This window comes from Urtica dioica, chromosome 10 (genome assembly GCF_054948205.1).
Source record: "Urtica dioica subsp. dioica isolate 48M chromosome 10, U.dioica_male_clone48M_v1_H2, whole genome shotgun sequence".
Lineage (NCBI taxonomy): Eukaryota > Viridiplantae > Streptophyta > Magnoliopsida > Rosales > Urticaceae > Urtica > Urtica dioica.
Genome location: NC_142765.1, coordinates 832154 through 857630, shown reverse-complemented (window position 1 = coordinate 857630; position 25477 = coordinate 832154). Strand labels below are relative to the sequence as shown.

At 35.2% G+C, this 25477-nt stretch overlaps 4 protein-coding genes and 1 pseudogene across 6 annotated transcripts; 2 read left to right on the top strand and 3 right to left on the bottom strand.

Annotated features, from left to right (window-relative positions):
- Positions 1–404: 404 nt before the first annotated feature.
- On the bottom strand, positions 405–1861 carry LOC149382848 (uncharacterized; annotated as a pseudogene).
- A 1418-nt stretch (positions 1862–3279) lies between these two features.
- Positions 3280–4815, top strand: LOC149382847 (cytokinin riboside 5'-monophosphate phosphoribohydrolase LOG1-like). The gene is made up of 7 exons (XM_089628476.1): positions 3280–3436; positions 3510–3607; positions 3693–3723; positions 3843–3942; positions 4054–4124; positions 4439–4582; positions 4664–4815. The coding sequence occupies exons 1-7, from the start codon at positions 3296–3298 to the stop codon at positions 4745–4747; spliced, it is 669 nt and encodes a 222-aa protein (XP_089484602.1). The 5' UTR covers positions 3280–3295; the 3' UTR covers positions 4748–4815.
- Positions 4816–9621: 4806 nt separating this feature from the next.
- LOC149382846 (40S ribosomal protein S27) lies at positions 9622–12593 on the bottom strand. The gene is made up of 3 exons (XM_089629326.1): positions 12324–12593; positions 11771–12045; positions 9622–11656 (listed from the first exon to the last, which is right to left on the bottom strand). Exons 1-3 carry the CDS (start codon positions 12523–12525, stop codon positions 9782–9784), a joined length of 2352 nt encoding a protein of 783 aa, XP_089485452.1. The 5' UTR covers positions 12526–12593; the 3' UTR covers positions 9622–9781.
- A 3227-nt stretch (positions 12594–15820) lies between these two features.
- LOC149382845 (uncharacterized) lies at positions 15821–19401 on the bottom strand. 3 transcript variants are annotated; one of them, XM_089629578.1, is made up of 13 exons: positions 19268–19401; positions 18727–18852; positions 18505–18631; positions 17945–18072; positions 17797–17866; positions 17606–17708; positions 17388–17505; positions 17194–17275; positions 17045–17106; positions 16830–16902; positions 16632–16715; positions 16326–16406; positions 15821–16198 (listed from the first exon to the last, which is right to left on the bottom strand). In XM_089629578.1, exons 2-13 carry the CDS (start codon positions 18759–18761, stop codon positions 16025–16027), a joined length of 1137 nt encoding a protein of 378 aa, XP_089485704.1. In that variant the 5' UTR covers positions 18762–18852; positions 19268–19401; the 3' UTR covers positions 15821–16024. The 3 variants fall into 3 exon arrangements, with proteins under 3 accessions (XP_089485704.1, XP_089485703.1, XP_089485705.1); XM_089629577.1 differs by having other exon boundaries at positions 18727–18965; positions 19268–19385; XM_089629579.1 differs by having other exon boundaries at positions 19221–19383.
- A 153-nt stretch (positions 19402–19554) lies between these two features.
- LOC149382844 (protein HEAT INTOLERANT 4-like) lies at positions 19555–23694 on the top strand. Its single transcript, XM_089629435.1, has 14 exons — positions 19555–19799; positions 20248–20286; positions 20379–20432; positions 20515–20578; positions 20687–20745; positions 21416–21540; positions 21618–21677; positions 21773–21831; positions 21944–22023; positions 22406–22444; positions 22706–22768; positions 22862–22909; positions 23098–23226; positions 23371–23694. Exons 1-14 carry the CDS (start codon positions 19671–19673, stop codon positions 23416–23418), a joined length of 996 nt encoding a protein of 331 aa, XP_089485561.1. The 5' UTR covers positions 19555–19670; the 3' UTR covers positions 23419–23694.
- Positions 23695–25477: the final 1783 nt, after the last annotated feature.

Here is a 25477-nt window from a genome sequence, read left to right as displayed (position 1 = left end):
GCTTGTTACAAAGATATTCGACCCGAACCTCATTAAGTGCCTTCGTGAAAATGTCTCCTATTTGATCGCCTGTTTTACATATGAGGTGGAAATCGAGCCTTGTTGAATCTTCTCGCGAACAAAGTGACAGTCGATCTCAATATGTTTTGTTCTCTCGTGGAAACTGGGTTGGATGCGATATGGATGGCAGCTTGGTTGTCGCACCATAATGTCGCTGGCAAAGTGACATTGAAGCTTAATTCAGTCAATAGCTAATGTATCAAATATTATCTCGCATGTTTCTTGGGCCATCACTCTGTATTCAGACTCCGCACTTGACCTTGATACGACATGTTGCTTCTTGCTCGTCCATGAGATCAAGTTTCCTCCGAAAGATACGCAATATCTAGTAGTTGATCTTTTGTCTATCTTAGATCATCCATAGTCTGCATCTGTGAAGCATTCAATTCGAGTATGACCATGATTTGAGTATGCTGGATCAACTGTCGGGGAAAACAAGAATTGACTTACTATGCTGACGAAGTATGCAATGTCTGGACGAGTAAAGGTGAGGTAGTTCAACTTGCCGACCAATCTTCTATATCTTTCAGGATCATCCATTGATTTTACCTCCTCAGTAAGCTGCATGTTGGGAGTCATTGAGGCACTGCATGGTCTGGCACCTAATTTTCTTGGTTCGGAAAGCAAATCAAGTACATACTTCCTTTGCGATAAGTGCATACCTTTTTTTGCTTCGCAAGACTTCGACTCCCAAGAAGTATTTTAGCGTGCCCAAGTCTTTTGTTTGGAATTGAGTGTGGAGGAATGCTTTGAGAGACGAAACGCCGGTAGTATCACTCCCTGTAATTACTATGTCGTCAACATAAACAACTAGGAGAATGACACCATCTTTTGTGCTCCTGAAAAATACTGAAAAATGAGATTGAGCAATTTAATGTTTTTGTGAGTTGGCTAACATACAAGAGGTTAAATGATAGGTTGGGTAAGAACAAGACTTGAGATAACGACAAAGGAGTAGGTGTAATAGTGCCATAACCAATAACATTGAAAGGGAATTCATCAGCTAAGGTAACCGTGGAAGCGGAAGTATGAGGTGTAAGGGTGGAGAAGAGTTTTGAATTACCTGTTATATGATCTGTGGCACCAGAATCAATGACACCCATTTGGAGGATGAGGAAAGTAGACAAGCACTCGGATTACCTGATTCGGCAATGGCAGCGAGCGACACAAGGTTTTGAAGTCCTTAGTGATTCTTGATACTCGAAAAATTTGGCATATTCATCAGTAGGGACACGAACCAAATTGTTGTTGGAGGATGCAAGATGAGCCGATGGGTTCTTTTGATTCTTGAACTGAAGCTTTCGGCACTCTTGGATCGTATGACCTAGTTTCTTGCAATAGCTACAAGGGACTGCGGCAGTGTTTGTTAAACGAGAATCTGAATTCTTTGGGGCTCCAGGTTTGTAATAAGCGGGGCGGCTTGAGTTATGCGTGTATCGGGATAGTAGAGCTCCACTGACAGGATTAGACGGGGTTCCCTCTGTGCGAAGAACGCGGCTGAACACCTCTTGGAGAGAGGAAATGTCGGAACCAGAGATAATCTGAGACCTTGCAGTGTCAAAGGTCGAAGGCAGTCCCGCAAGAAAACTCATATAACCATTTGCTCACGTTGTTGTTGTTGAACCTTCACATCGGGGCTAAAAGGCAGCAGCGTGTTGAGCTCTTCGTAAGTCTTCTTGAACTCCATAAAGTAAGTAGTCAATGATTGGTCCTGTTTCTCAGTCCTATAAAAGGCTTTGCACACATCGAACATGCGAGAAAGATTCCCTTTTCCGGAATAAAGGAATTCCAAGTAATCCATTAATTCCTTGACAAACTCATAGTGATTGACTAGACCAATTACCTCACCATCAATGGAGGTTTGGATTTGCAGAAAAAGACGAGCATCCTCACGAAGCCATGCTTGCTTTGAATCGTCCTTCGGAATAACGTCAGTCAAGTGATTGTATTTGTCAATACTCCGAAGGAACAATCGAATGGTCTTGCTCCAGTCTAGGTAGTTCGAACCATTCAACTTGTGGTCCGTGATGTTTGAGAGGACGGGCATCATCTTCAATACGTCAGTGGGCTTATGTTCACTCATTGTAACGAGGATGAGCGCAGCGGTAACAGGATTGTGGCAACGAGACTTCACGACAGTATGGGAGCAAGGCAAACGCTACGAGGATGAGAGCAGCGGTTACAGGAGGCGAATCCCGAAATAGATTAGTCGAATGGGCAGAGAAGAGGCTGACGAACACGCGGGTGGTGGCCGAATCGAAAAATGGTTATTGGGAATTCAGAAGGCTTTGAGTTTGTGAGGCTACGAATTTTGAGAAGGCTCTGATACTATGAAATCAGAGAGAATTGGAGAATGAAGGTTGTATATTTCTCATTCGTAGTTTTTTTTTTTTTTTAAGGAATATTTCTCATTCATAGTTACGGGTATTTATACACAAAAATAATAACGTAATTGGTAACAAAATATTCTCCTAATAACTACATAATATTGTATCATAATTATGTAATATTCTATTCTATAACAGCTGTTAAATCTCTTCCATAGTTAAACTTGTTTTCTTTTGGGCATAAAATGTCCAGAATGAGAGTTTAGAGAGCATTGTTGATGATAGTACAAAACTCCCTTAGTGGTGGGTCCTCAGGCCGGGACTGTAAGGCATGTGAAAAATGCAATGATATTCATTTTCAAACTCTCTGCCTCTTAAACCTCACCAATAATTGATGTGGTCTTCTCATTTCATTTCAATTTCAATGCTTGAGACAGAGTGAACATAAATCAACTTGGTTTTTCCATGTCTTGAGTTAAAGAGACTAAATGGGATTAGAGCACTGATATTATGTGTCTTCTTACGTGTTTGTTTTATTGTCAACACTAAGTATATGTTAAGAGTATGTTATGAACTACACTAGGGTAAAAGCAGGTAAAGGTCAATCTCAAAATTGATATAAAAAGGAAAGACAATATCATGAAAACTCTCCACAATCCACCTAAGCTTTCACAAGTACCATTTTTTTTTTGGCTTGTACATAATTAGTTCCAAATAGATATATCATATATATGGATAGTGTTTAAGGGAACCACAATGCTTTTATTGAGTACAACATTATCTCAAACACCTTTTGTCTGCCTAAACAAGTACTTGTTGTTGGAGAAGACCCTAGCAATATAGCCCATCTCTTTCTCTCTTTTTTCTTCTCTCTCTCTCTCTCTCTCTCTCTCTCTCTCATTGGAATAATGGAGGAAGAAAAAGAAGGAAGAGAAGTGGCATCAAATGAAAAGAAGGGAAGGTTTAGAAGAATATGTGTCTTCTGTGGAAGCAAAGCTGGCCACAAGTCTGCATTTAGTGATGCTGCTCTTGAGCTCGGAAAACATTTGGTAATAATAATACTAACAACAATAATTTTTAGTATTATCATTCTCTCTAATAATAATATTATCATGAAATCAGGTTGAGAGAAATATTGACTTGGTTTATGGTGGAGGAAGTATTGGCTTGATGGGCTTGGTCTCTAAGACTGTTTTTGATGGAGGCTGTCATGTTCTTGGGTAATCTCGTAATCACGATTACTTGTTCCACAAGTCTTTGTAGTGAACACTCATATATTTGTCTTTCCTTTTTGTTTTTTGATAGAGTGATTCCAACAGCTCTTTTGCCTCATGAGGTTAGCTCTCTCTCTCTCTCTCTCTCTCTGACTAATATTTCAGCTGTTCTATTATAAGTCTTGTGATTATTGTTGATATATATGTTGAATTAAACATGATTCACATAAAATGAAAGCAGATTTCAGGAGAGACAATTGGGGAAGTGATAAACGTAGCAGACATGCATCAGAGGAAGTCTGAAATGGCGAAACACGCCGACGCGTTCATCGCACTTCCCGGTCTTTTATTTTTCACTCAAATATGATTAGTTTTTTTTTTTTTTTAGTGTCTAATCATGACATGATGAACTTTTTAAGTTGAAAAAAGTATTAATACAATCTTTATCTCAGGTGGTTATGGAACCATGGAAGAATTGTTGGAGGTGATAACATGGTCACAGCTAGGAATTCATGACAAACCGGTAAAATAAATGATATTGTACTGATTTGATTCTACAAATAAATTATAAAAAAAAAATAAGATGAGAGGGTTGATCTTAACAGCCAACTGAAACCAATAAATTTGTAAAAAAAAAAAAAAAAACGCAAGTACCAGTTGTAAATAATTTGCGGGTATATATATTTTATCTCCCGTGTTAAGCTTTGGCTTTATTACTAAAAAAAAATAATAATAATTATACCTTGACTGATTTAGTAAAAAGATTCAGACTTTGGCTATTTTCTATTATTATTATTTTTTATAATCTTAATTGAATTTAATGGTGTGAGAAAATAGGTGGGATTGTTGAATGTAGATGGGTACTACAATAGCTTGATTTCCTTGTTTGATAAAGGAGTTGATGAAGGCTTTATAGACCAATCTGCAAGGAATATTCTCCTCATTGCCAACACACCTCAAGATCTCATCACTAAGATGGAGGTAATATAATTAAATGAATACAAAATAGGTCTCTTTGCAATAATAATAAAAAATTAGGGAATAATTAATCTATATTTGCAGGAATATGCACCTGTACATGACAAGGTTGCATCAAGACAAAGCTGGGAGATGGACCAATTATTAGATTCTACTCCAAGATCTTAGATATCATTCCACCATCTTTATGTTTAATTAAATTAAATTTATAATACTATCATATTATATATATATATATATATATATATATATATATATTATATAAATGGCAAAAGAGTCTCTTTTGTATGTTTTTATTAGAGAAATTGCATCAGCTACCACCATTTAACAAGCGTTTCTAACTTCCCATCAAAAGTTTAATTTAATAAAAAAAAAATACTACTAAATTACTTCTATAAATACAATTTTACCTTCAACAATCGATGTCAATTGTTGACATTAAAGTAAACAATAGATGTCGATTGTTGACATCTATGTCAACAAACAGAGAATCCAAAACTCACGGAAGTCAATTATTGACACAAATGATGTCAATTGTTGACATCATGTTGATGGTAAAATTGTATTTGTACAAATGATTTACTAGTATTTTTAGCCAAATTAAGTTTTTGATCAGAAATTAGAAAAAAAAACAAAAACTTATCAAATTATAATAGTCGAGGCAATTTCTCTTTTTCTTATGATTGCGTGGGAACTTTTATATGTGTGTTTATGAATGTGTATATACTATATATGTTGTTATGAATCTCTCTTCCTCTTTATTTTCTCATTGCTAGACTAATTATACCAGTCAACAAAGCAGTCGTAGCTTTGTTGATAAAGAGGGAGAAAAAATAATGAATGTTTTTTTTTTTTTTGGTGGAACAAAATGGGGTATTTGTTACAAACTATGGGTAAGAAAGATTTTGGTGGTTTCTCTTTAAGGATGATTTGCTTTGGTTTTCTTGTTGGCTAATCCCTATGTGATAAGTACAAGAGGCCAATTGCTTCTGTTCTGCTTTGATAGGCAAGTGTAATTTCCACCTTTTCAATAGACCCCACATGAATCGACACATTTGTGTCTTAGTGCCTCTTACAGCTTTTAACCAATAATGCAAATTTGTAAAGGCAACCAAAACTCTTGTCTCTATCATTTGAATTTTCATTCTAATAAGTATAACAAAATTTGTGAATAAGTTTGGTAGTTTGCTTTGCCCACTTATAATAGGGAAATTTTGTAATATATGTCTAATAGTGCAAGAAATTCAATTTTTAAAGAGTATTTGTTATAAATATAAGGGTGATGTAGCTAAATAACCAATTTAAATTTATGAATTTGCAAAATAGTCAATGTTTGTCTTAGTTTAGTGAAATAGCCAAAATGTGCAGTAAGCTAGTTAAAAAAAAAAATTGAACCCAAGATTAATTTTTTGAAAGTGATAAATTGTTTATAATAATCGTCAAAAAATTTAATCTTGGCTGTCAAAAATTTTTTGAAAACGTAAATTTGGCTACTTTGCTGAAAAGTTGAAACTTTGGCTATTTTGCTAATCAATAAGTTTCAAATGGTTATTTTGTACAATTTTTCCTAAATATAAAAATATGTAAATTTTGACTAAATTTTTTTATTTTATTTCAAGTTGGCCGCAGTCAGCTACGGTCAAACAATATTGCATTTAATTGTGATTGAGTGCGGTCAATTATTAAGAGTCTTGATTAGTTTTGTTATTTGAAAACTATGTGTACAAGGACATTTAAGTCAAATGTACATATATTCCAAATTTATTCCATTTATCCTTTAGAAATATAATTCCTTTTCTTTCAACACATAGAAAACAAAATTATCCTTATGATAATAGATTTTTGCCATTTTTTACAAAAATATCCCTCAAAACTTATATACCCTCATTTATTCTCATTCTCTCATTGTCTTCTCCTTCTTACTCTCCCAAGGTTACAAACAATGAGTATATACATTTCATATATTTATTTCAAATGATTATGTATTAGAATATGATTTCTACTTTCGACTTAGAGTTGGATCTAAAGTTTAGAAATTATAAATTTTTTTCGTTATTCAAATTTTCTATGAATTAAAACAAACTAATTGCTTCCTACAAAATTTAACAAAAAAATCGATACAGCAAACCTCAGTCTTTTCAATGACATCTAATTATTCCCGATAACTTTCGATGAGTTTGCATTCCTCTCCGTCAAAAAATTATTCGACTACCGAAGTTCCTTCGAGTCGTTTCGTGAGATGAAACTCATCGAATTTTTTTCTACTAGTTTAAGACAAGTAATCCCTCCGTATGAGACTCAATCGGAATAGTGATCACATAAAATGTACACAATATAGGCTCTGTTTGGCATAACTTTGTTTTTAAAAAAAGTGCTTTTAGATTCAGTTTTTGAAAAAAACTGTTTTTTTTTTAAACTGACATGTGTTTGGTAAACTGTTTATAAAACAGTTGCTGTTGGTAACAAAAACTGATTTAGCGTTTGGTAAAATAAATATATTATAGTAAAAAAGACTAAAATAGACATGTTCTTAAAAATGAAATAATAATTATTAATATGTTTATTTATAAAGTATAAGCAGCCAAAAAAATGCATAATTTGACAAATAGTTAAATTAATTTTAAAAAAGTTAACGCAATACAATTTTCACTATATTTTTTTTTTATAACCAAAATATCTACCTTTATGTAGTGCTGTAATTCTCTTAGTTCAGCAAGGTACAAAAGGTGTTTCTAATGTTGCTCAATCCATTTTTTTCTCATCTAAAATATAAAGGCATAAGTTTTATTGCACGTTTTTAGGGGCCATTATTAAAATTTATCTCGATAGTCGACGAACCTTCTTTCAAACTGGGTTTCAAAAAAAAATTGATCTCACCCACACAGTATGATGGGCCAAATAAACTACTGAGAGTAAGAAAAGTCAAACACGGTGGTGGTGTATTAATTTAACTAGGTAATAATTGTTACATTCATACAGGGTAAATAAGTAATTGTATTTTTTTTAAGAATAGTTTTTTTCAAAAGCTAAGAATTGTAGCTTTTCAAACTTACGTTATAATCTCAAAAGTGTTTTTGTCATTTTTTTCAAAAGCTGTTTTACCAAACAGGAAAAAAGAGATTTAGCTTTTATAAAAAACCAAAAACAAGTTTAATAAGCTGTACCAAACAGGTCCATAGTCCATTTAGACTCCTACGTTTTTTTAATATTTAAATAGTTTAGTTATGATTTTAATTGAGTAATAATTTGACTATCTCGTACAATTTTTCCAATTTTTGTTTCCTTGGATTAATCTTCCATCTAAAAACAAACCTTTAAAAAAAACACATTTTCTTTCAGGCTTTTTTTTTTTTGGACAATATAAGAGGCTAAAGGAATGGCAAAGTGTACAAACTCCAATACAATAATAGCACATGATTATCGTTTGGAAACTAAGATTTACTGTTACACATTTACGACTGAGAACAGTCTTTCCAATATTCAGTTACTAGTCCTATGAACAACTTCATTTTTTTTTTATTGAAAATGAGCCTCATAAAACCTCTCCATCAAACCCGTGAGGGAGAAATGGGCGAGGAAAGAGCACCCCTTGCATCTATAAAAGCCCGACAATCGCCAGCCAAAACTCTCCGCACAAGAGGCGGAGAATCCCCAACAACACAAAAACTAAAGAATTTTGTAACTAACAAGGCCACCTTAAACTCGAGGTTTGTGATGTAGTCCACGTTTAGAATTTTAAAAAAATAACCAATTATATTAGGTGGCATTAGAGGTGATGGATTAAAATTTCATATTTGTCCTTAAATAAATATAAATACAAACAATTAGATATTTTGATTTGGAGAGGTTTTATGAGGGCAAATATGGTTTTATGAAGTTTTTATGACACGAAAAACAATTAGATATATCTACACGAAAAATCATTCGAGTTCATATGAGATAAATATGGTTTTTTGAAGTTTTTATGAAAAAAAAAAAAAAAAAAAAAAAAAAAAAGTGTAGGAAAAAATAGGAGAGGGAAAGTGACGAATTTGTTAATAGATAAGAGCAAATCAGACTTTTTATTTTTGCTTATCAGTCCGTTTGACTATATTCCTAAAGTTTGACAAACATGTGCTAAAAAAAAAAAAAAAAAAGAGGTTTGCTTTTGGCCATATTTCTAGAACGCCCAAAACTAAACTCCATAGAATTGTACATCCATTTACAAAGTTCATGAGCCACAACATTGTTCGTTCTCTTAATCCAGACAAAATGAATAACATCAAACTATTTCGACAATTCTAGAATATCTAAAAACAAAGGCAACAAAAACCAAACCGGACATTACTTAGAGACTCTCAAGCCGTCCATGATGCTCTTGTTGTCCCCTTCCAAAATAACATTCCTCACTCCTCTGAATTTCGCAATAAGCATTGCCAAAAAGACTCCCTTCATCTCAGCTTCCATCGGAGTGCTTGCTAACACTTTGCTCCTCCAAAGCCATCTAACCTCCTAATATCAAGTTTAAAAAAAGCATCTACATTAATTTTTATCATACCTAAGGGGAGCAGGCAGGTCTTGTGCGACCTCGACCGAAGAAGAATTCACGCAATATTCGCGAATTTTGGCTTGGGTTATTTTGAACGAGATTTGGGATAGAAGAAATAGATATATTTATGAACAACTTCATTAATATCGTAATAATGGTAAGTACTTATATGGACAAGATTCATTATGTAGAAGAGGCTATTCACTAGTTCCTTTTACAATAGAACACATGATTTCCAATGTATATATACATATCATATATGCCATGCTCTTATATAGTCAAAAGACTCAAAACTAAGATTTTTTTTTTTGGGGGGGAAATAAAAGGAGCGTTATTTTTGTTGAATGACACTAGACACAAAAGTGCTGAAAAGATAGAAATACAAGTGGGGACTCTAGAAGCAATAATTTTGTTGGATATCATCAGTGACTATTCTATCCACAAATCTGTTTCAGACTTTCAGTCATATAATATTACAGTTATGCTAAAAGTTATAACTGCCAAGAAATCAGTATAGTTGCAAAAATATTAAGATCACAGAGATGGTAGAATAGATTAATAATTTGGTTTTGCACAAATTAAGTATTTCATTTCAAACCACCAAAGTACACTAAAAAGTACATATTAGCAAAAGATGAGTGTTGATTCATGTACCAATAAAAAAAGGTACCATCTCAAATGAGAGTTGTAGGAAGAGAGTCATGACTGCAGGGAATCACAGAAGCTAATGGAGTTTCATCTTCTCTGCTCAAAGGCTCTTGAAGAGAACAATAATTGAAGTCCATAAATATTTGGGTGCTGATCAAAGGACCAACTGGCTCACTGTCCTCCACCGAAATCAAGTTACGATCCTCGTTCTCGCTCTGAGCTTCCGTGTCGATACTTTCTTCCCGGGATTCTGGGAATTCCGACAGAAGGGCTTCCAGGGAAAAGTTGCTATCTCGGCTGTCCAAAGATCGAAACTTTACATCCAAGACCGGCATTTCAAAATCTACCTTGGACGGGGCAGCGAGCGAAGATTCCAAAATCTCTGGTAAAACAACTCTTTTTCCGTCTTCGACAACAGGGTCGGGATCGGCACTTGACGAATCTTCTCGGCTATCCACAGATCGAAACTTTACGTCCAAGACCGGCAATTCAAAACCTGCCTTGGACGGGGCAGCAAGCGGAGATTCCAAAATCTCGGGTAAAACGATTCCGTTCCCGTCTTCGACTACAGGGTCGGGATCAGCACTTGACGAAGCTTTTCGAATATCCACCGATCGAAACTTTACGTCCAAGACCGGCAATTCAAAACCTACCTTGGACGGGGCAGCAAGCGGAGATTCCAAAATCTCAGGTAAAACGATTCCGTTCCCGTCTTCGACTACAGAGTCGGGATCGGCACTTGAGGAAGCTTCTTCTTGGTTAGCTGCAGAGCTAACTTCTTCATTCTTGTCGTTCACTTCTTCGGCTGTTTTTTCCGAGCTATCCTCATCAATAGGTTCTTCTAAAAGAGAACCGTTTTCTGTCTCTGCCTCGTCAGCTTCTTCTATATCCCGTTGGACTCTCGATAGATCCTTCGTATCTTCCACAGAAAGAGTCAGTGGTGATACTAAAGAATGATGATTGGAACCATTCGTAAACGAACCAGTTCCGGCGCCGCCTTGTTGACCTCTCGGCGAATCGTTTTCATTGGCTTCCGTAGAACATGAACTGTTCAAAAACTCGGGAACTTTCATGGTAAAAGCCGGAGTGTGGTTCATCATCAATCCGGCAAGTGCCGATGCCAAAGCGTCCTCAACCGTCAAAGCTCTCTTGGGTTCTTGATCCACTGAAGAAGTCTCGGCCACCATATCCGATACCAGATTTTCTTCCTCATCATCATCGGACTCCAAATGAAATCTCTTGGCATTCGATTCATATTCCTCAGAACGAGGAGGGTCGAAAGTCTCTCGACAAGGAAAGGAATTCGAATCCGACAAGACGGACGAAAAATTTGGAGCCGAGAATCGTGAACAAGAAGGCTGATCAGTGTTCTTCGTTTTGCTGTTGAGCGCTTCAAGTTGGTGCTCGACCCGGCCGAGTCTCGCCTCGATGCTGTGAATAGGCTTTAGCAAGTTCTCTTCCAATCTCAGAAACAGACCCTCCATTCTGTCGATTCGGGAAAAGAGCTGGTCCACCGATCTCTCAATCCCAGGACTCTGCAACTCGGTTTTCGAGCCCTCAACATTCGAGGAACCCGAAAAAGAAGCTTCCAACGAGGCCGGTTTTTCGAAATTCGGTTTTCTCGGCAGCTCCGAATTCGACTTTTCCTGTGCTCCGTTAGAAGTCTTCGTTTTGGACATTTGCAAAAGGGAAGGCAATAGCATTGCCATGAGAGAATTCCCGTTCGTGTTCTCGTGACGACCCACTTGATTCTCCGACTCCATTGCATCGTCAACGGGATCGGCAAAGACAAAGATCTCATCAATGACGACGCTGTCTTTGCTCTGAACCGAAAGCAGACGGAGAGTGATCGATAGACAAGGATCCACGTCATTAATCTGCGCCGTCGCCTCGTACAATTCCTGAAAAAATTCCGGGTCCGAATCCAATTTAGCCAGAATATAATCATAAACAATTCCAATACTTATCCAATTTCAGTCGATTTTCTTAATAAGCTAAAATCCTCTATTACTTACAGGCTTGATTAATACCGATGAACTATCATCCGGGCCTTTAACGCTGACCCATTCTTCTTCACTTCCCACATTATTCTCTTTCGATCGCTTATCATGATCATGCGATCCATTTGAAACTTCATCATCGCGATCATCATCGGAAGTGGCGGAGCTGCATCGGACGGTCCAGAGATACTCACTTTCACTCTGCAGATTCGACTGAGAATATATCTCATACACTCGAGCCGTGCTCTTAATGTAAATCTGTCGAAGCTCGTGTTTTCGGGCGAAACTAACTGGAAAAAAAATAATATTAAAAACATTATCATGAACTTGATTTTCAAAACAGAGTAACAGAAAAGACTAGGATTAAAGTTCGAAGCTTGGCAATTTTATGATTTCTGTGAGGTCTTTGTTTCTTTACAAACGAATTATTCGATTACTATAAGCTCAATTACTGCTTTCCGACCCAAAAAAAAAAAAAAAAAACCCTATTTCTTACAATTACATCGGAATCCAAACGGTGTTATGAAAATGAATCAGTGAACGTGAAAGGTCAAATTCGTTGACTTACTTGTGATTTCACATGGATTGGAATCCGGTGCGTTAGGTTTCAGGATAAGAGGACATCGTTTAGCCGGGGATTTGAGAGCTTCGTCGGATGTGGAAGAGGACTCGAAAGTGATCGAATTTACGAGAGTGCCACGGACGACGGTCCAGTTCGTATCGGAGCTCCATAGATTGGGATCTCCGTTCACGCTCGCTTCAGATTCCATCTCTCGAAGAACGCCCTTTTCCTATTTCTCCGATGTCACTTTTTCTTCTTCTTCTTAGACTTGTGGTTTATTTTAGTGCAGTATTCTTTTTTGAGAAATTTCAATAGAATATGGAGATTATACCACATCTTTTAAAAATATCTAAAATAGATTTTTGTCCCAATTTCGGAGATAAATACACTTTTGAACAAATACACTTATTTTACTTTCACTCTCTATCTTCTCAATCTCTCATTCGATCTTTCACCCTCGATTCCGACGAGATATAACTAAATTCGATGTGATACGAAAGAATCCGACTAGCTATGATAACCTAAAATGACAAAGTTTCACGTTAATTTGACTTTTTTCCACTTAAAATGCCCAAAAAGTATGAATTTTATCGTATAACATTGTACATTATCATACGGTATTGTACACTATCGTATATCATCGTACATTATAATGCAATTTTATTTGTATGAATTTTATCGTACATTATAACTATAATGTATCGTATTATATCGTACACTATTGTACGGCATCGTATATTATCGTACGTTATAATTATAATTATATAATGTACATTATAATTTGTATGAATTTTACGATCCATTATAACTATAATGTATCGTATCGTATCATATCGTACGACATCGTATTATATCGTACACTATCGTATGACATCGTATTATATCGTACACTATCGTACGGCATCGTATATTATCGTACGTTATAACGTACGATAATATACGATGCCGTACGATATAATACGATGAGATACGATACATTATAATTATAATGTCGATAAAATTCATACAAAATGAAATCACGTTATAATGTACGATACCGTAGGATGTTATACTCTAAAATTCATACTTTTTGGATATTTTAAGTGGCAAAAAGTCAAATTAACGTGAAATTTTGTCATTCTAAGTTATCATAGCTCATCGGATTCCCTCGTATCTCATCGAATTTATTTATATCTCGTCGGAATCAAGGGTGAAAGATCGAATGAGGGATTGAGAAGTTAGAGAGTGAAAGTGAAATGAGTGTATTTGTTGAAAAGGGTATTTGTGTCCGCAATTGGGACTTAAGTCCATTTTTAGATATTTTAAAGTATGAGGTCTAATCTCGATATTTTGTTAACTTTTAGGTCTATAAAATGAAATTTCTCATTCTTTTTCACTTCGTATTTTTTTTTTTTAAATAATAGTCCAACTATCATGATAATCGGGTAATTAGCTAATTTACTAATAAATAATAATCCTTATTATATCCCTATAAACGAAGCCATTCTCCACGGTCATTCGCGATTTTATTTTGACGAACCTTAAAATCGCTCGTTTCCGATCCAAGCTTTCTTCGACCACCGAAGAATCTCCATCATCACGTCCATTGCTGTCGAAATCCGCATATTCAACCTAATCGACTCCACATCGTCACTGTTCCTCCTCCACATCGTCGCCAGAATCTCGATTTCTCGACAGATGAGATGGATGGTCGTGGTATGACCTAATTAGGTCGATCGAATCGGACAGAGCTTCCACCGCCGGCGATGGGATCTCGTTCAGGTCGATGCAGAGGACGCCGGAGCGAGTTCTTCGATTGCTGAATCGTTGAGTTCCATCATCCGAATCAGCGATGCTACGAGTTCCAGTTCGGCGAGTAGCTCCGAACCATTTGCGAACGAAAAAGAAGAAAAAAAACTGTCTAGATCGAACGGCTTAGATTCCTCAGATTAACCGTGACAGTTGGTCACATTTACTATGGCAGTTAATCGAATTAACTTACGCATAGCCGGATTTGCAGAAGCGAGCGAGTCACGAAAGCCGACTCAGATAGACTCCCTGACATGACAGATCGAGCGGCGGATTCGATGTGACAGTTAATCAGATTAACTGTGACAGTTAGTTGAATTAATTTTTATTATAAATAAGATTTACTATGATAAGGGTCTCAATTCTCTCATCTCTGTCACCTCCGACGAGGATTTGCACAACATGCCTCACCTGAATTCATCTCAATGTAATCAAAATCAAGTCTCCGTCGAGTCTTTCTTCTTCTCTCCGACCTCGAACGCGGTGGAGCAGAATGGCGCTGTGGCGGAGGCTTCGCCGTCGATTAACTATATATCCATATTTACATTTTGATATTGCTATTTAGCAAACGTTTGGTAAATATTTGGTAAATAGCTACATCTATGTATTTATACGCTTAAATTGACATAAATACCCCACTATTTTATTTCAATGAAAAGGCAAACCAGAAATGTCACGTTATGTTTGTTGTTATTTACCAAATATTTACCAAACGTTGACTATATAACAAACCCAAACGTCTGAACTGGCTAGTTATCTAATTTTTTTTTTTAATTGCTACTTTTTTTTCGACAAAAAAAAAAAAAAAAACTAATCAAAGCTAAAAATATTGTCTAACATTTTTATTTTTAACATTTCCAGCATTAGTCATTATTTATTCCGGAAGATAATAGTCAACTTGTGTTATGTTTCAAGCAACGTCAAACAATATGTTTCTATGGCACATTTATAATTTTTTTTTAGTAAGTTTTGTACAAAAATAAATAAAATAAAGTGAAACCATTACATAATTCTCGTGTTGATAGCGAATTCAATAAAAAAAAAACAGCAAAAAAAAACAAAAAAAAACAAAAACAAAACAAAAGAAAGAATATTATCAATGAGCAAACTAAAAAAAATATATATTTTGAGCAAAAAAAAAAAAATATGAAAAGTATAAAAGTTTGATCTAAAGCGCACATAAATATTTGGGAAAATATCAATACTATCCCTCGTGTTTAATCGAAATGCGAGATTTATCCCCTCTATTTCTATAAATATCAGACATATCCCTTTAGTTTAATATAAATGACATATACCTCCCCTAAAAAATGTTATATTACAAATATCACCCTTTTCCTTTATTTTTTACAAAAAAATAATTTGAACTCCCCAAAATACCCTTAATAGAATAAATATTTATTTACTATTTTATTAAAAAAATCAAAATCTCTCTTTATAAAAAAAAATCCTTAACTTTTTATAAAGAAATTTTTTAATTTAAACTTTTTGTATATAGAATAGAAAATAAAAAATTATTTCATTAAGGGTATTTTGGGGAGTTCAAATTATTTTTTTTGTAAAAAATAAACGAAAAATGGTGGTATTTGTAATATAACATTTTTTTAGGGGATGTATATATCATTTATATTAAACTGAAGGGATATGTCTGATATTTCTAGAAATAGAGGGGATAAATCTCGCATTTCGATTAAACACGAGGGATACTATTGATATTTTCCCTAAATATTTTTGTTACATTAGCATTGAAACCAATCAATGTTTCCAAAAATGGAATGAATGATAAGCTTACATTTGAAGCTTGTCTAACTTACAACAAACGTTTATATATATGATTAAAAAAGGGGAAGAAAAAAAAATGAATGTTTAATATATAGGTAACCAAAAATCATAATTAGAAAGTGTAAATGTGAATTAAACTAATAAAAAGCGCATATCTTTTCGAGTGCGCTCGATTCGTACGGAGGAGGCAATAATTTCTCGACGCCGGCGAAAAGATCTTGGCGGCCCGGCGGCGGTGACTCACCAATAGGCCTATCCAACACAAAGTCCGGTATAGCTACTAGTGTTTCCTCAAAAAACGACTTCACGGTCTACATCAATTCAAACAAAAACATAATAATAATTAAAAAGTAAAATAAAAAAGAGCTCTACTATTCTTAATCTATGCAACAATAAGATCATCAAATAGAAAACGGCCGGGGAAAATCAAGTGGTTACCGTGCAAGTTTGGAAAGCAGCGTCGGCTTTGCGCTTCCATAAGCTATTCCCGGGTTCCGAATGGAAAAGATTAATCATAGGCTGCATAAAAACCACAAATATTATTAGACTTTTTGGTCCTTCAACTTTTGCGATAGTGCCATTTTGGTCCCTAAACTTTTTTTTTCAGAGATTTTGGTCCATAAACCATTCATTTTGGAACCTTTCAAGTCTTTTTATTTATAATATTATTAATGAAATTCAACACCTAAACAACTCGAAACATTTTATAACAAACTGCTTGGGTTTGAATACTTAATTTCGGACCTTTATAATATCTCGGACATTTGGCTTACGTCCTCCGTGTATACCCAGAACAGAATCGCCATAGATTTGATACTTCTCAATGACCTGCGAAACAAATATATATATATATATATATATATATATATATATATATATATATATATATATAATCAAAACCAATATATAGCTTTGCTTAAAGAGCCAAGTTCGGTCCCAAACCTGTCGGCGTGTGATACCGCTGTATGGCGCACCGTAAATTGCGGAATCAACGTGCGCCAAAACTTGCCACGGACTGTAAATTTATATGATACAGAGTATCAACATACCGACTATGAAAAATAGGACGTTAAATAAATAGTACAGTATTTATTTTGTACTGAATAAGAAAAAGTGCGAAGATGTTTGGAATTCAAAAATGAAAAACAAAAACATACTTATGATACGCAGCACGCCCCACCATCACACCATGTGCTCCTACATTCCTAGCTGCGTTGACCTTTAAAAAAAAAAAAAACCTCGGTAACTATGTGATTAACCAAACTAGCAAATTATATATATAATTTGAAAAAAGTTTTGGGCTCACCTCATCAACAGTCTTTATGCCTCCATTAATTGTAAATCTTATGTCTGGAAAGTCACGCATGAGGCCATAGAAGAACTCATACCTGCATGTACGGAATAAATAAATAAATAACGCCAATGAAGGAGAGTAATGGATACACAGAGAACTAAATAAGTAGAGCTTTCAAAAAAAAAAAAAATACTGAGAAATCATACTTGAGAGGTGGAATTGATCGATTTTCAGCTGGGCTGATTCCGTTGAGAAGTGCCTTCCGCGAATGTATAACAAAATGCCGGGTTGGCGACTGAGAAGAAACTTTGTATATGAAATCGCCTGAACAAAAAAAAAAGTTAATTTAAGTAACATACAATAAGACATTTTTTTTTATCTGAAGTATTCGATTCAACACTGAAGCTTAAAGTTAAGAGCTTACAGAGCTCGTTATACGAATCGTGATCGTCAACGCCGATTCGACACTTGACACTGACAGGAACGTCGGTGTTAGCGGCAATAACTGACATAGCTTCAGCAACAAACTTCCCTCGGAAAAACCAAACTAATTTCAAGAAGACATCTATTTAAACACAGAATAGGATACTATAATCATCACCCTAGTTTCCAAACCTTTGGGTCAAGCATAAGACTAACGCCGAAGCACCCATGCCCGGCTACTTTTGGACTAGGACATCCACAACTAATATCAGGCAAAACAAAAAAACAATCAGTTCATGAAATAAATTATGATTAACAGAGTAAACAAATGGAGACATACTTGAAATTAATTTCGTCATAGCCGTAAGGATGTGCAAGTTGAGTCGCTTTAGCAATGTTCTCCAAATTACTCCCTCCAATCTGAAGAACCACCGGATTCTGTCCCGATGAGTATGCCAAGAATCTGTCCTGAGCCGACAGAAACAGACCAAAATACCCGGCACCAAAAATGGCAAAACTTGTTATATATAAGGTTTTTTTTGGCGTGAATAGTCCATGAACTTTTATAATTGTGGCATTTTGATCCCTAGCCTATTGATTTTGTAGTATATTATTCATTTAATGAAATTAACACTTTAAAACATATTTAAAAACGAAAATAGAATAACACTCTAAAATTGTTTTAACTTTGATCTAGTATTTTTAGGTTCAATATGATGTATTTTAACAAAAAAAAAAAAAAATCAGTTGTTTATATACAATTAACAAGATTTTGTAGTTTCTAAATATGTTTAAAGTTGTTTAGGTGTCGAATTTCATTGGGTAACAAAACTCAATTAAAATGCTACAAAATTAATAGGTACCAAAATGTCACGATCGCAAAAAAAGTCGGAAACTTACGAGATTTTTCTGCTGATAGACAATGGTTTCAGCGGCGAGCATCTCGGTGTAGAGCCACGCGTGTTTCGATATCAGGCGAGCGAGTGTTCTGTAATGTGGATCGGTCCATTCCATCATCGGAGCCACACTGTAAAGAAAAATAGGAAGGAAAAAAAACCACACAGCCAAGTTTATGAACCCATCTCAATTACACAGACTATACACTGGATTTGGAAAACCCACCTAAACCAAGGTGGAAGATATTTCTGCGAAACCATATCGAAATTCTGACTCGCCGCTGCTTTACACTTCCGACTATAGCTCGATATCTTTCTCCGGCTACCACTCACTTTACTGTGAGAAGAAGATCTGCAATGTGTATTCAATAAAGATTCATGAATAGGAAGTACCGAAACAACCGAAGAATATCTCAACGTCATCATCTTCATTCCATTCAAATCTAAGCTTGCTCTTTGAAGCACCTAATCAAATTAAAAAAAAAAAAAAAAAAAAAAAAAAAAACACCAAAAATTCAACAATCTCAGAATTCAAAAGCGCAGTGCTTTGCCAAGGAAAATTTACTAGAGCTTAACGAGCAATGAAATTCTGGTAGAGCTAGGCCAAATTCGAACTCGAACTACGAAGCAATTCGTCAAACATATCGCAAGCAAAGTTTAAAGTAAGAGCTGAGACGAATTAAGAAGCGCAAACGAACAAGGCTTTAGCTCTATACATACATATGTTGATATATAGATGCAATATATCGGTAAGAACTAAAGTTTACTTCGATTGTACGGACGAAGAAAAGTTTGCCGCGGATTTTTCTCAGCCAACGAAGAGTAGATTCGCAGAAACGCCTTCCACGGCCAGAATCGGGTTCAAGACAAGTTTTATCCTCCACAAAAGTAAGTTCGGGTCAACCCGTTTATAATGGGTAATTGGGCTTACGCGTTTTAACTATTGGGCCTTATTTGGAAAGCCCAATATCTTCCGGGTCAATCCGATTAGGCCCAACACAGTAACGAATCTCTTTTTCTTGTCCGTGTGTCCTCTCTCTCCCTCTCTGTCTCTCTGGCGTTTTCAATTTCGAAATTTCGGATCCACAGATTTTTTGCGCTCAAACAAAACCCTACTTTCTCTCTCCGCATTTCTCAGCGCGAGGTTTCTCTCTCTAGAACCAGGTAGCAATGAAGAAGAAAGGAGCGAAGAGAAAAGAGTCGAGTCCTTCTGCGAAAAAGACAACCACGCGTGCCAAGCGAGTCAAGGCCTCCAAGCCTGAATCCGAGCCTCAGTACTTCGAGGATCAGCGAAACTTGGTACTATTACCTTATTCGGTTTTCTTCAAATTTTTCTTCATTGCTTTCCACAAGTTAATCTGTCACTTGTTTATGGTTTTTGAGCTGGAAATTGGTATAATTTTGTTTCGATTCGGCTGTTTTGGATGTTTGAATTCTTCGTTGGTTGCTTGTTGAGCTTAGGGTTTGGTATTATTATATTCGTTGATTCCTCTTTTCATTGCGCTATCCAGAAACGTTGTCTTGATTGAAACTTTAAATTTACTTGTCTTTGTTTACTGAGCTCTGAATGGATATTGAATTGGTACTAACTTTGTGAAGAATCAACTGAGTTGCTCTAGGCCAGGTGTTTTGTGCATGTTATTTATTTTTATTTTTTCCATTTCATTTCTCTAATTGCAAAGCTGGATTTATTGTGATTATTGTTAAACTGTTATGCTTATCATCAATCAATGAATTTTGGTGTTAGGAGGACTTATGGAAGGTCGCTTTCCCTGTTGGAACAGAGGTGATTATTTTTTTTTTTTTGGTCGAAAATTCTGTTATGTTATTGTGACCTTTTTTTTTCTCACATTGCGATATTTTTTTTATTTACGACAGTGGGATCAATTTGACTTGCTCTATCAGTTCAAGTGGGATTTTTCTAATCTAGAGGTGAGCAAGAATCTCTTCTGTATATTGTTGTCTTTTGAATGATTTTGTTATGAACTTTGTTTCATTTTATCGTCATGGACAGAATGCTTTTGAAGAGGGTGGGAAACTATATGGGAAGAAAGTTTATCTATTTGGTTGCAGTGAACGTAAGCAGCTTCAACTTTTTATTTTTTGTTTTTTCGTCGAAAAAGATCTCATCAATTGAAATTACTAAATTGCTTCCCTCATTTGCTATTCGATTTTATTTCTTGCAGCGCAATTGGTCTCTGTCAATGGGGAAAATAAAATTGTCTGCATTCCAGCCGTGGTGGCGGTAAGCTGTTTACATTGTTTTACTTTTACTTGCTCATCTGATGTTTTGATGACTGTTCAAATATTATACTGCTGCCACTTCACGTGAAATTTGTTTATCTATTTTGGTTTCCAAAAGTTGCATTTTTTGCAACTGTGATATCAGAGATTTAAGTTGCTCGTTTCTTTATAATAATAAAAAAAAAGATGTTTATTTTTCAAGTCGTACTCGTGATTCTTTAACGCTTTGAAGAATATTTTTATCAATCAAATTTTTGGTGCAATCATGTGCTACGTTGAATCACTGGTGCTTGGATGAAAGAGTTATAAGCTTTTGCAGTGGGGATGCAGAATTATGAATAAAGAACCTCACTGTCTGAATCTAAAGAATACATTTGATTTATTTTATTTAACAAAAAGCTTCATTGTTATTGAATGAAAAAAGTATGTATCATAAAATTGAAATTGATAAATGGCATATGTATATGCTCTCTGTCTTGATATTATTGCATATCCACAAAACTATTTCTTGTCCCAATGGGTTGTGACTTTAATCATGGTAATTGGTCTGTTTTTCATATTTCTTGGCTGGCTTAATCCTAGTTCTTTTCTTGGTTTCTCAATTTCTTTATCACTCTTCTCTCGAATAGGTATTATTGAAGTACCTTTAATTTTTTTATATTTAAATTTAGGTCGTATCTCCTTTCCCACCGTCTGATAAAATCGGGATTAAGTCTGTCCAGAGAGAGGTTGAAGAAATCATCCCCATGAAACAAATGAAAATGGACTGGGTCCCTTATATTCCTTTGGAGGATAGGTATATTTAATACGGTAGCATCTGGATTTTTCTTTTTGGCATCTTTATTTTGTTGTTAATTCTTAAATCGCCAACAGAAAGAGTGGAATTGATCGATTGAAATCTCAAATATTCATCTTGAGTTGCACTCAGAGAAGGTACACACACACACACACTCTCAGTTTCTATTTGGTAATTATTTCTGTATGTATAATAAATAATAGTTTGGTAATGTGTGCGAAAAATGCAACAGGGCTGCTTTGAAGCACTTGAAGATAGACCGTGTAAAGAAATTTGAGTACTGCTTGCCATGTATGTCCTCAAACTTCTGTTAAAACTGTCATATTTTTGCACAATTAAACTTGTTTATCTGTATGGTTCATTGCCTTATTATGAGCGTTGACAAATCTAATTACACTGCCAGATTTCTACCAGCCTTTCAAGGAGGACGAGCTTGAGCAAAGTACCGAGGTTTCGATTCTATTTCCCATAGAACCAAAACCGGTATGTTACGGTAGTGTATAAATATATACATTTACTGCAAGAAATAATATACATTATTACCTGGAGAACAAATAATGGAATTGTCTTTGGTCATGGAAGTACAATAATAGGATAGAATATGAATGTTACTGTGACAAGTTTTATCTGAATCTGAGAATTATATGATCTCTAGATCACTGTATCTAGCCAGTCAATATTTTGAATCTGAGTAGAAAGCCCGACCCATTACTGTGAAATAGCTCTGCATTTTCATTTCAATTTTAATTGGATATGTGATTTCTAGTTTATGCAAGTTTGGATCCGAAGTTTTCTGTAAGCGCACTGCCGTTTTCGTATTCTACGCTAACTGTCTTTATTTTTTTTTATAAAATATTTTTTGCAGATATTTTGTGAATTTGATTGGGAGTTGGACGAGCTAGAGGTACAGAATCAAATCTCACTTTATTATGTATAAATTTATCTACTTCCTCCCTGTGAGAACCTGCTGTTGTGTTGTGGGCACTACAATCTTCAAGTATGTGAGAAAGCTTTCTAGATTTACTTGAAGGTTTGTAGATTAGAGTCGAGCAATTTTAACTTGTCCACCTTGAAAAACATATAATAGGAGCTCTTTTTTTTTTTATATCAATTCAAGTGAAGGCACCTGTATAAACATTGCCTTCTAATTGTTTCTGTTTTCTAGGAGTTCACAGACAAGATGATCGAAGAGGAGGAATTACCTGCTGATCAGAAAGACGCATTCAAGGTAAAATTTGTAATAAAATTTGTGTGATCAACTCCTTTATATGTTTAATCTGTCATTTAATCTGTCTTTTTTTTCTTTTTTTTTTTTACGTAGGAGTTTGTAAAGGAAAAAGTTCGGGAAGCCAAGAGAGCCAACCGAGAGGTATATTTTATATTTTTTCATTTTTATTTATTTATTTATATTTTATCTTCTATAACTGCAAATTTTCAAATTTACATGCTAGAAATGCCACTAATATAAGAAAAAGAGCATTGTTTCGTTTTGATTGTTTCATCTATTCATTTATTTGCCTGGTTTATTGAAATTCAATTAAAATAAATTTGTTACAGGCGAGGGAGGCACGGAAAAAAGCCGTTGAAGAGATGAGCGAAGAAGCCAGATCGGCATTTGAAAATATGAGGTTCTATAAGTTCTACCCCGTGCAAACACCCGATACTCCCGACATATCAAATGTCAAGGTAAAATAACCAAATCAATGTCGCATATACTTTCACTCTTTTTGCATGATCAAATGCATTTTGATACTCGTTCGTTCATTGCAATGTATTCACTGTGATTTGGTGTTATTGATAAATTGATGTTTTGGTATTGGTGTATTACAGGCGTTATTTATAAACAGATACTACGGTAAGGCTCACGAGATTCTGTGATTGGATTTTGTCACATGTTCAGTGTAAAATCCCGAGCCAAGCTTAGATCATCTCAGATTTTGATCGGTGAAGAATCAGCTCACCGGGAAACTTTAGTGGGCTCTTGTTATATCAGATACCAGAAACAAGTTATTTCCATTGTTGGAACTAGCAAAGAGAAACTGTAAAATAAGACGTTTTGAGGCCCTTTTTTATTTCCATTTTTGAATTTGATTTAAAAAAAAAAAGTGTTCAATTAACATATGAAGCAGTAAATTTTACAACATCGCACTCCAACTTCTCTATTAAATATTAAAACATCAATGGGTTCCTTCCAAGTTGTGACCCAAGTCCTAGCATATCATTATTACAGCTTACGTACAAAGGCTTTTCCAAAAGTAGAATCACTCTTAAAGCCAAAGAGAATTTTCCAATACTTAAGTGATAGAAGAAAAAAAAGGACAACATGTTACATAATTGTAGAGACTCATTTGTACACATCATACTAGCCTCGCGGCAAGGAGAGCCGAATCTACAAGAGGTTCAGTTTATGGAAGGCTTGGCCATTTGGCAATCAAGTGGCATCTCTGTAAGAAAACACAACACATTACAAAAATGGCATTCACCATCAAAATGGCATCTCTGTAAGAAAACACCAACACATTACAAAAAGAGAAATTTCATTTTCTAGACCTAAAAGTAATGAAAATATTTTTATTAGACCCATTATTTAAAATATATCAAAAATTGGACTTTTGTATCAATTTTGGACGAAAATACTATCAATTCAAATATTCACACTCTCATCTCTTTCACTCTCACTCTCTCACTTTCTCTCATGCTCCCCCAAATCTCATTTACGACGCCCGGCCACCACACCAATCCGACACAAATCCGACCTCCATCACCTCAAATCCGACGCCCACCACATCAAATCCGACCGAAACCACCACAAATCCGACCTCCACCACACCACTTCAAGGTCTCAAACTCTCAAAGTGCCATAACCCAAAATGACAAAAAAAAGTTAGTTTTTTTATGTTTTTTTTTTCATGGTTTGATTAGTGTAGGATTGATAGGATACAAGATTTTAGTGGTTATTAGTTATTTTAGGTTGATTTGAATGAGATTTGGAGGTAGAAATAGTTTTTTTTTTTTTTTTTTTGAAAAACTGGAAATTTCCGATGAAGACCATCGGAATCCATCGGATTCGGTCGGAGAGGTCGGAAAGGGTCGGAATTGGTCGGAGACGTCGGAAAGGGTTGGATTTGGTCGGAAAGGGTCGGAATGGGTCGGAATTGGTCGGAATGGGTCGGAATGGAAAATTGTCGGATTTTCTGCTTGAATTTCATCGGAATTTTTACATGAATTTCATCCGAAACGGTCGGATTTCATCGGAAATAAATTCAAATTCCGGAAAGTTTAATCTACATCTACCAACTTTATTTATTCTACACAAACTATATCACTAAAGCTATAAAAGATGAATGAAGAAAAAGATGAATGAAGAAGCATACTTACCAATTTTGAAGGAATTCAACCAATTGGATACGCGAAATGATGAGAAAATGAGAGAGAATGAGAGATTTTCAATAAGTAGTGAATGAACTTTTTGTTATTAGTAGTGTCATATGGTCTTGCAAGGGTATTTTCATCCAAAATTGGTACAAAAGTCCAATTTTGGATATTTTTTAAGTAGTGGGTCTAATTGAGATATTTTCATTACTTCTGGGTCTAGAAAATGAAATTTCTCTTGCAAAAATTGGTCTCTCTATTCTTGCTCAAATCACATTTACCTGCACACTTTTGTTACTCTTATCAGCATTTTACCAACTCATGTTATAAGCAATCAATCTCCATCACAAATTTTGAAATCACCATCTCTAAGCTCAATAAAAGTTTTTGGCTGCTCCTGTTTTCCCTACTTGAGACCTTATAATTCGAATAAGCTTCAGATCGGGTCTACCAAAAATGTGTGTACTTAGTTCCCACTGGTCATTTCAAAGGGTATAAATGCCTACATCTAGAGATGTTGTTTTTGTTGAAACTGGATTTCCATACTCATCCATTTTCTCAAAAC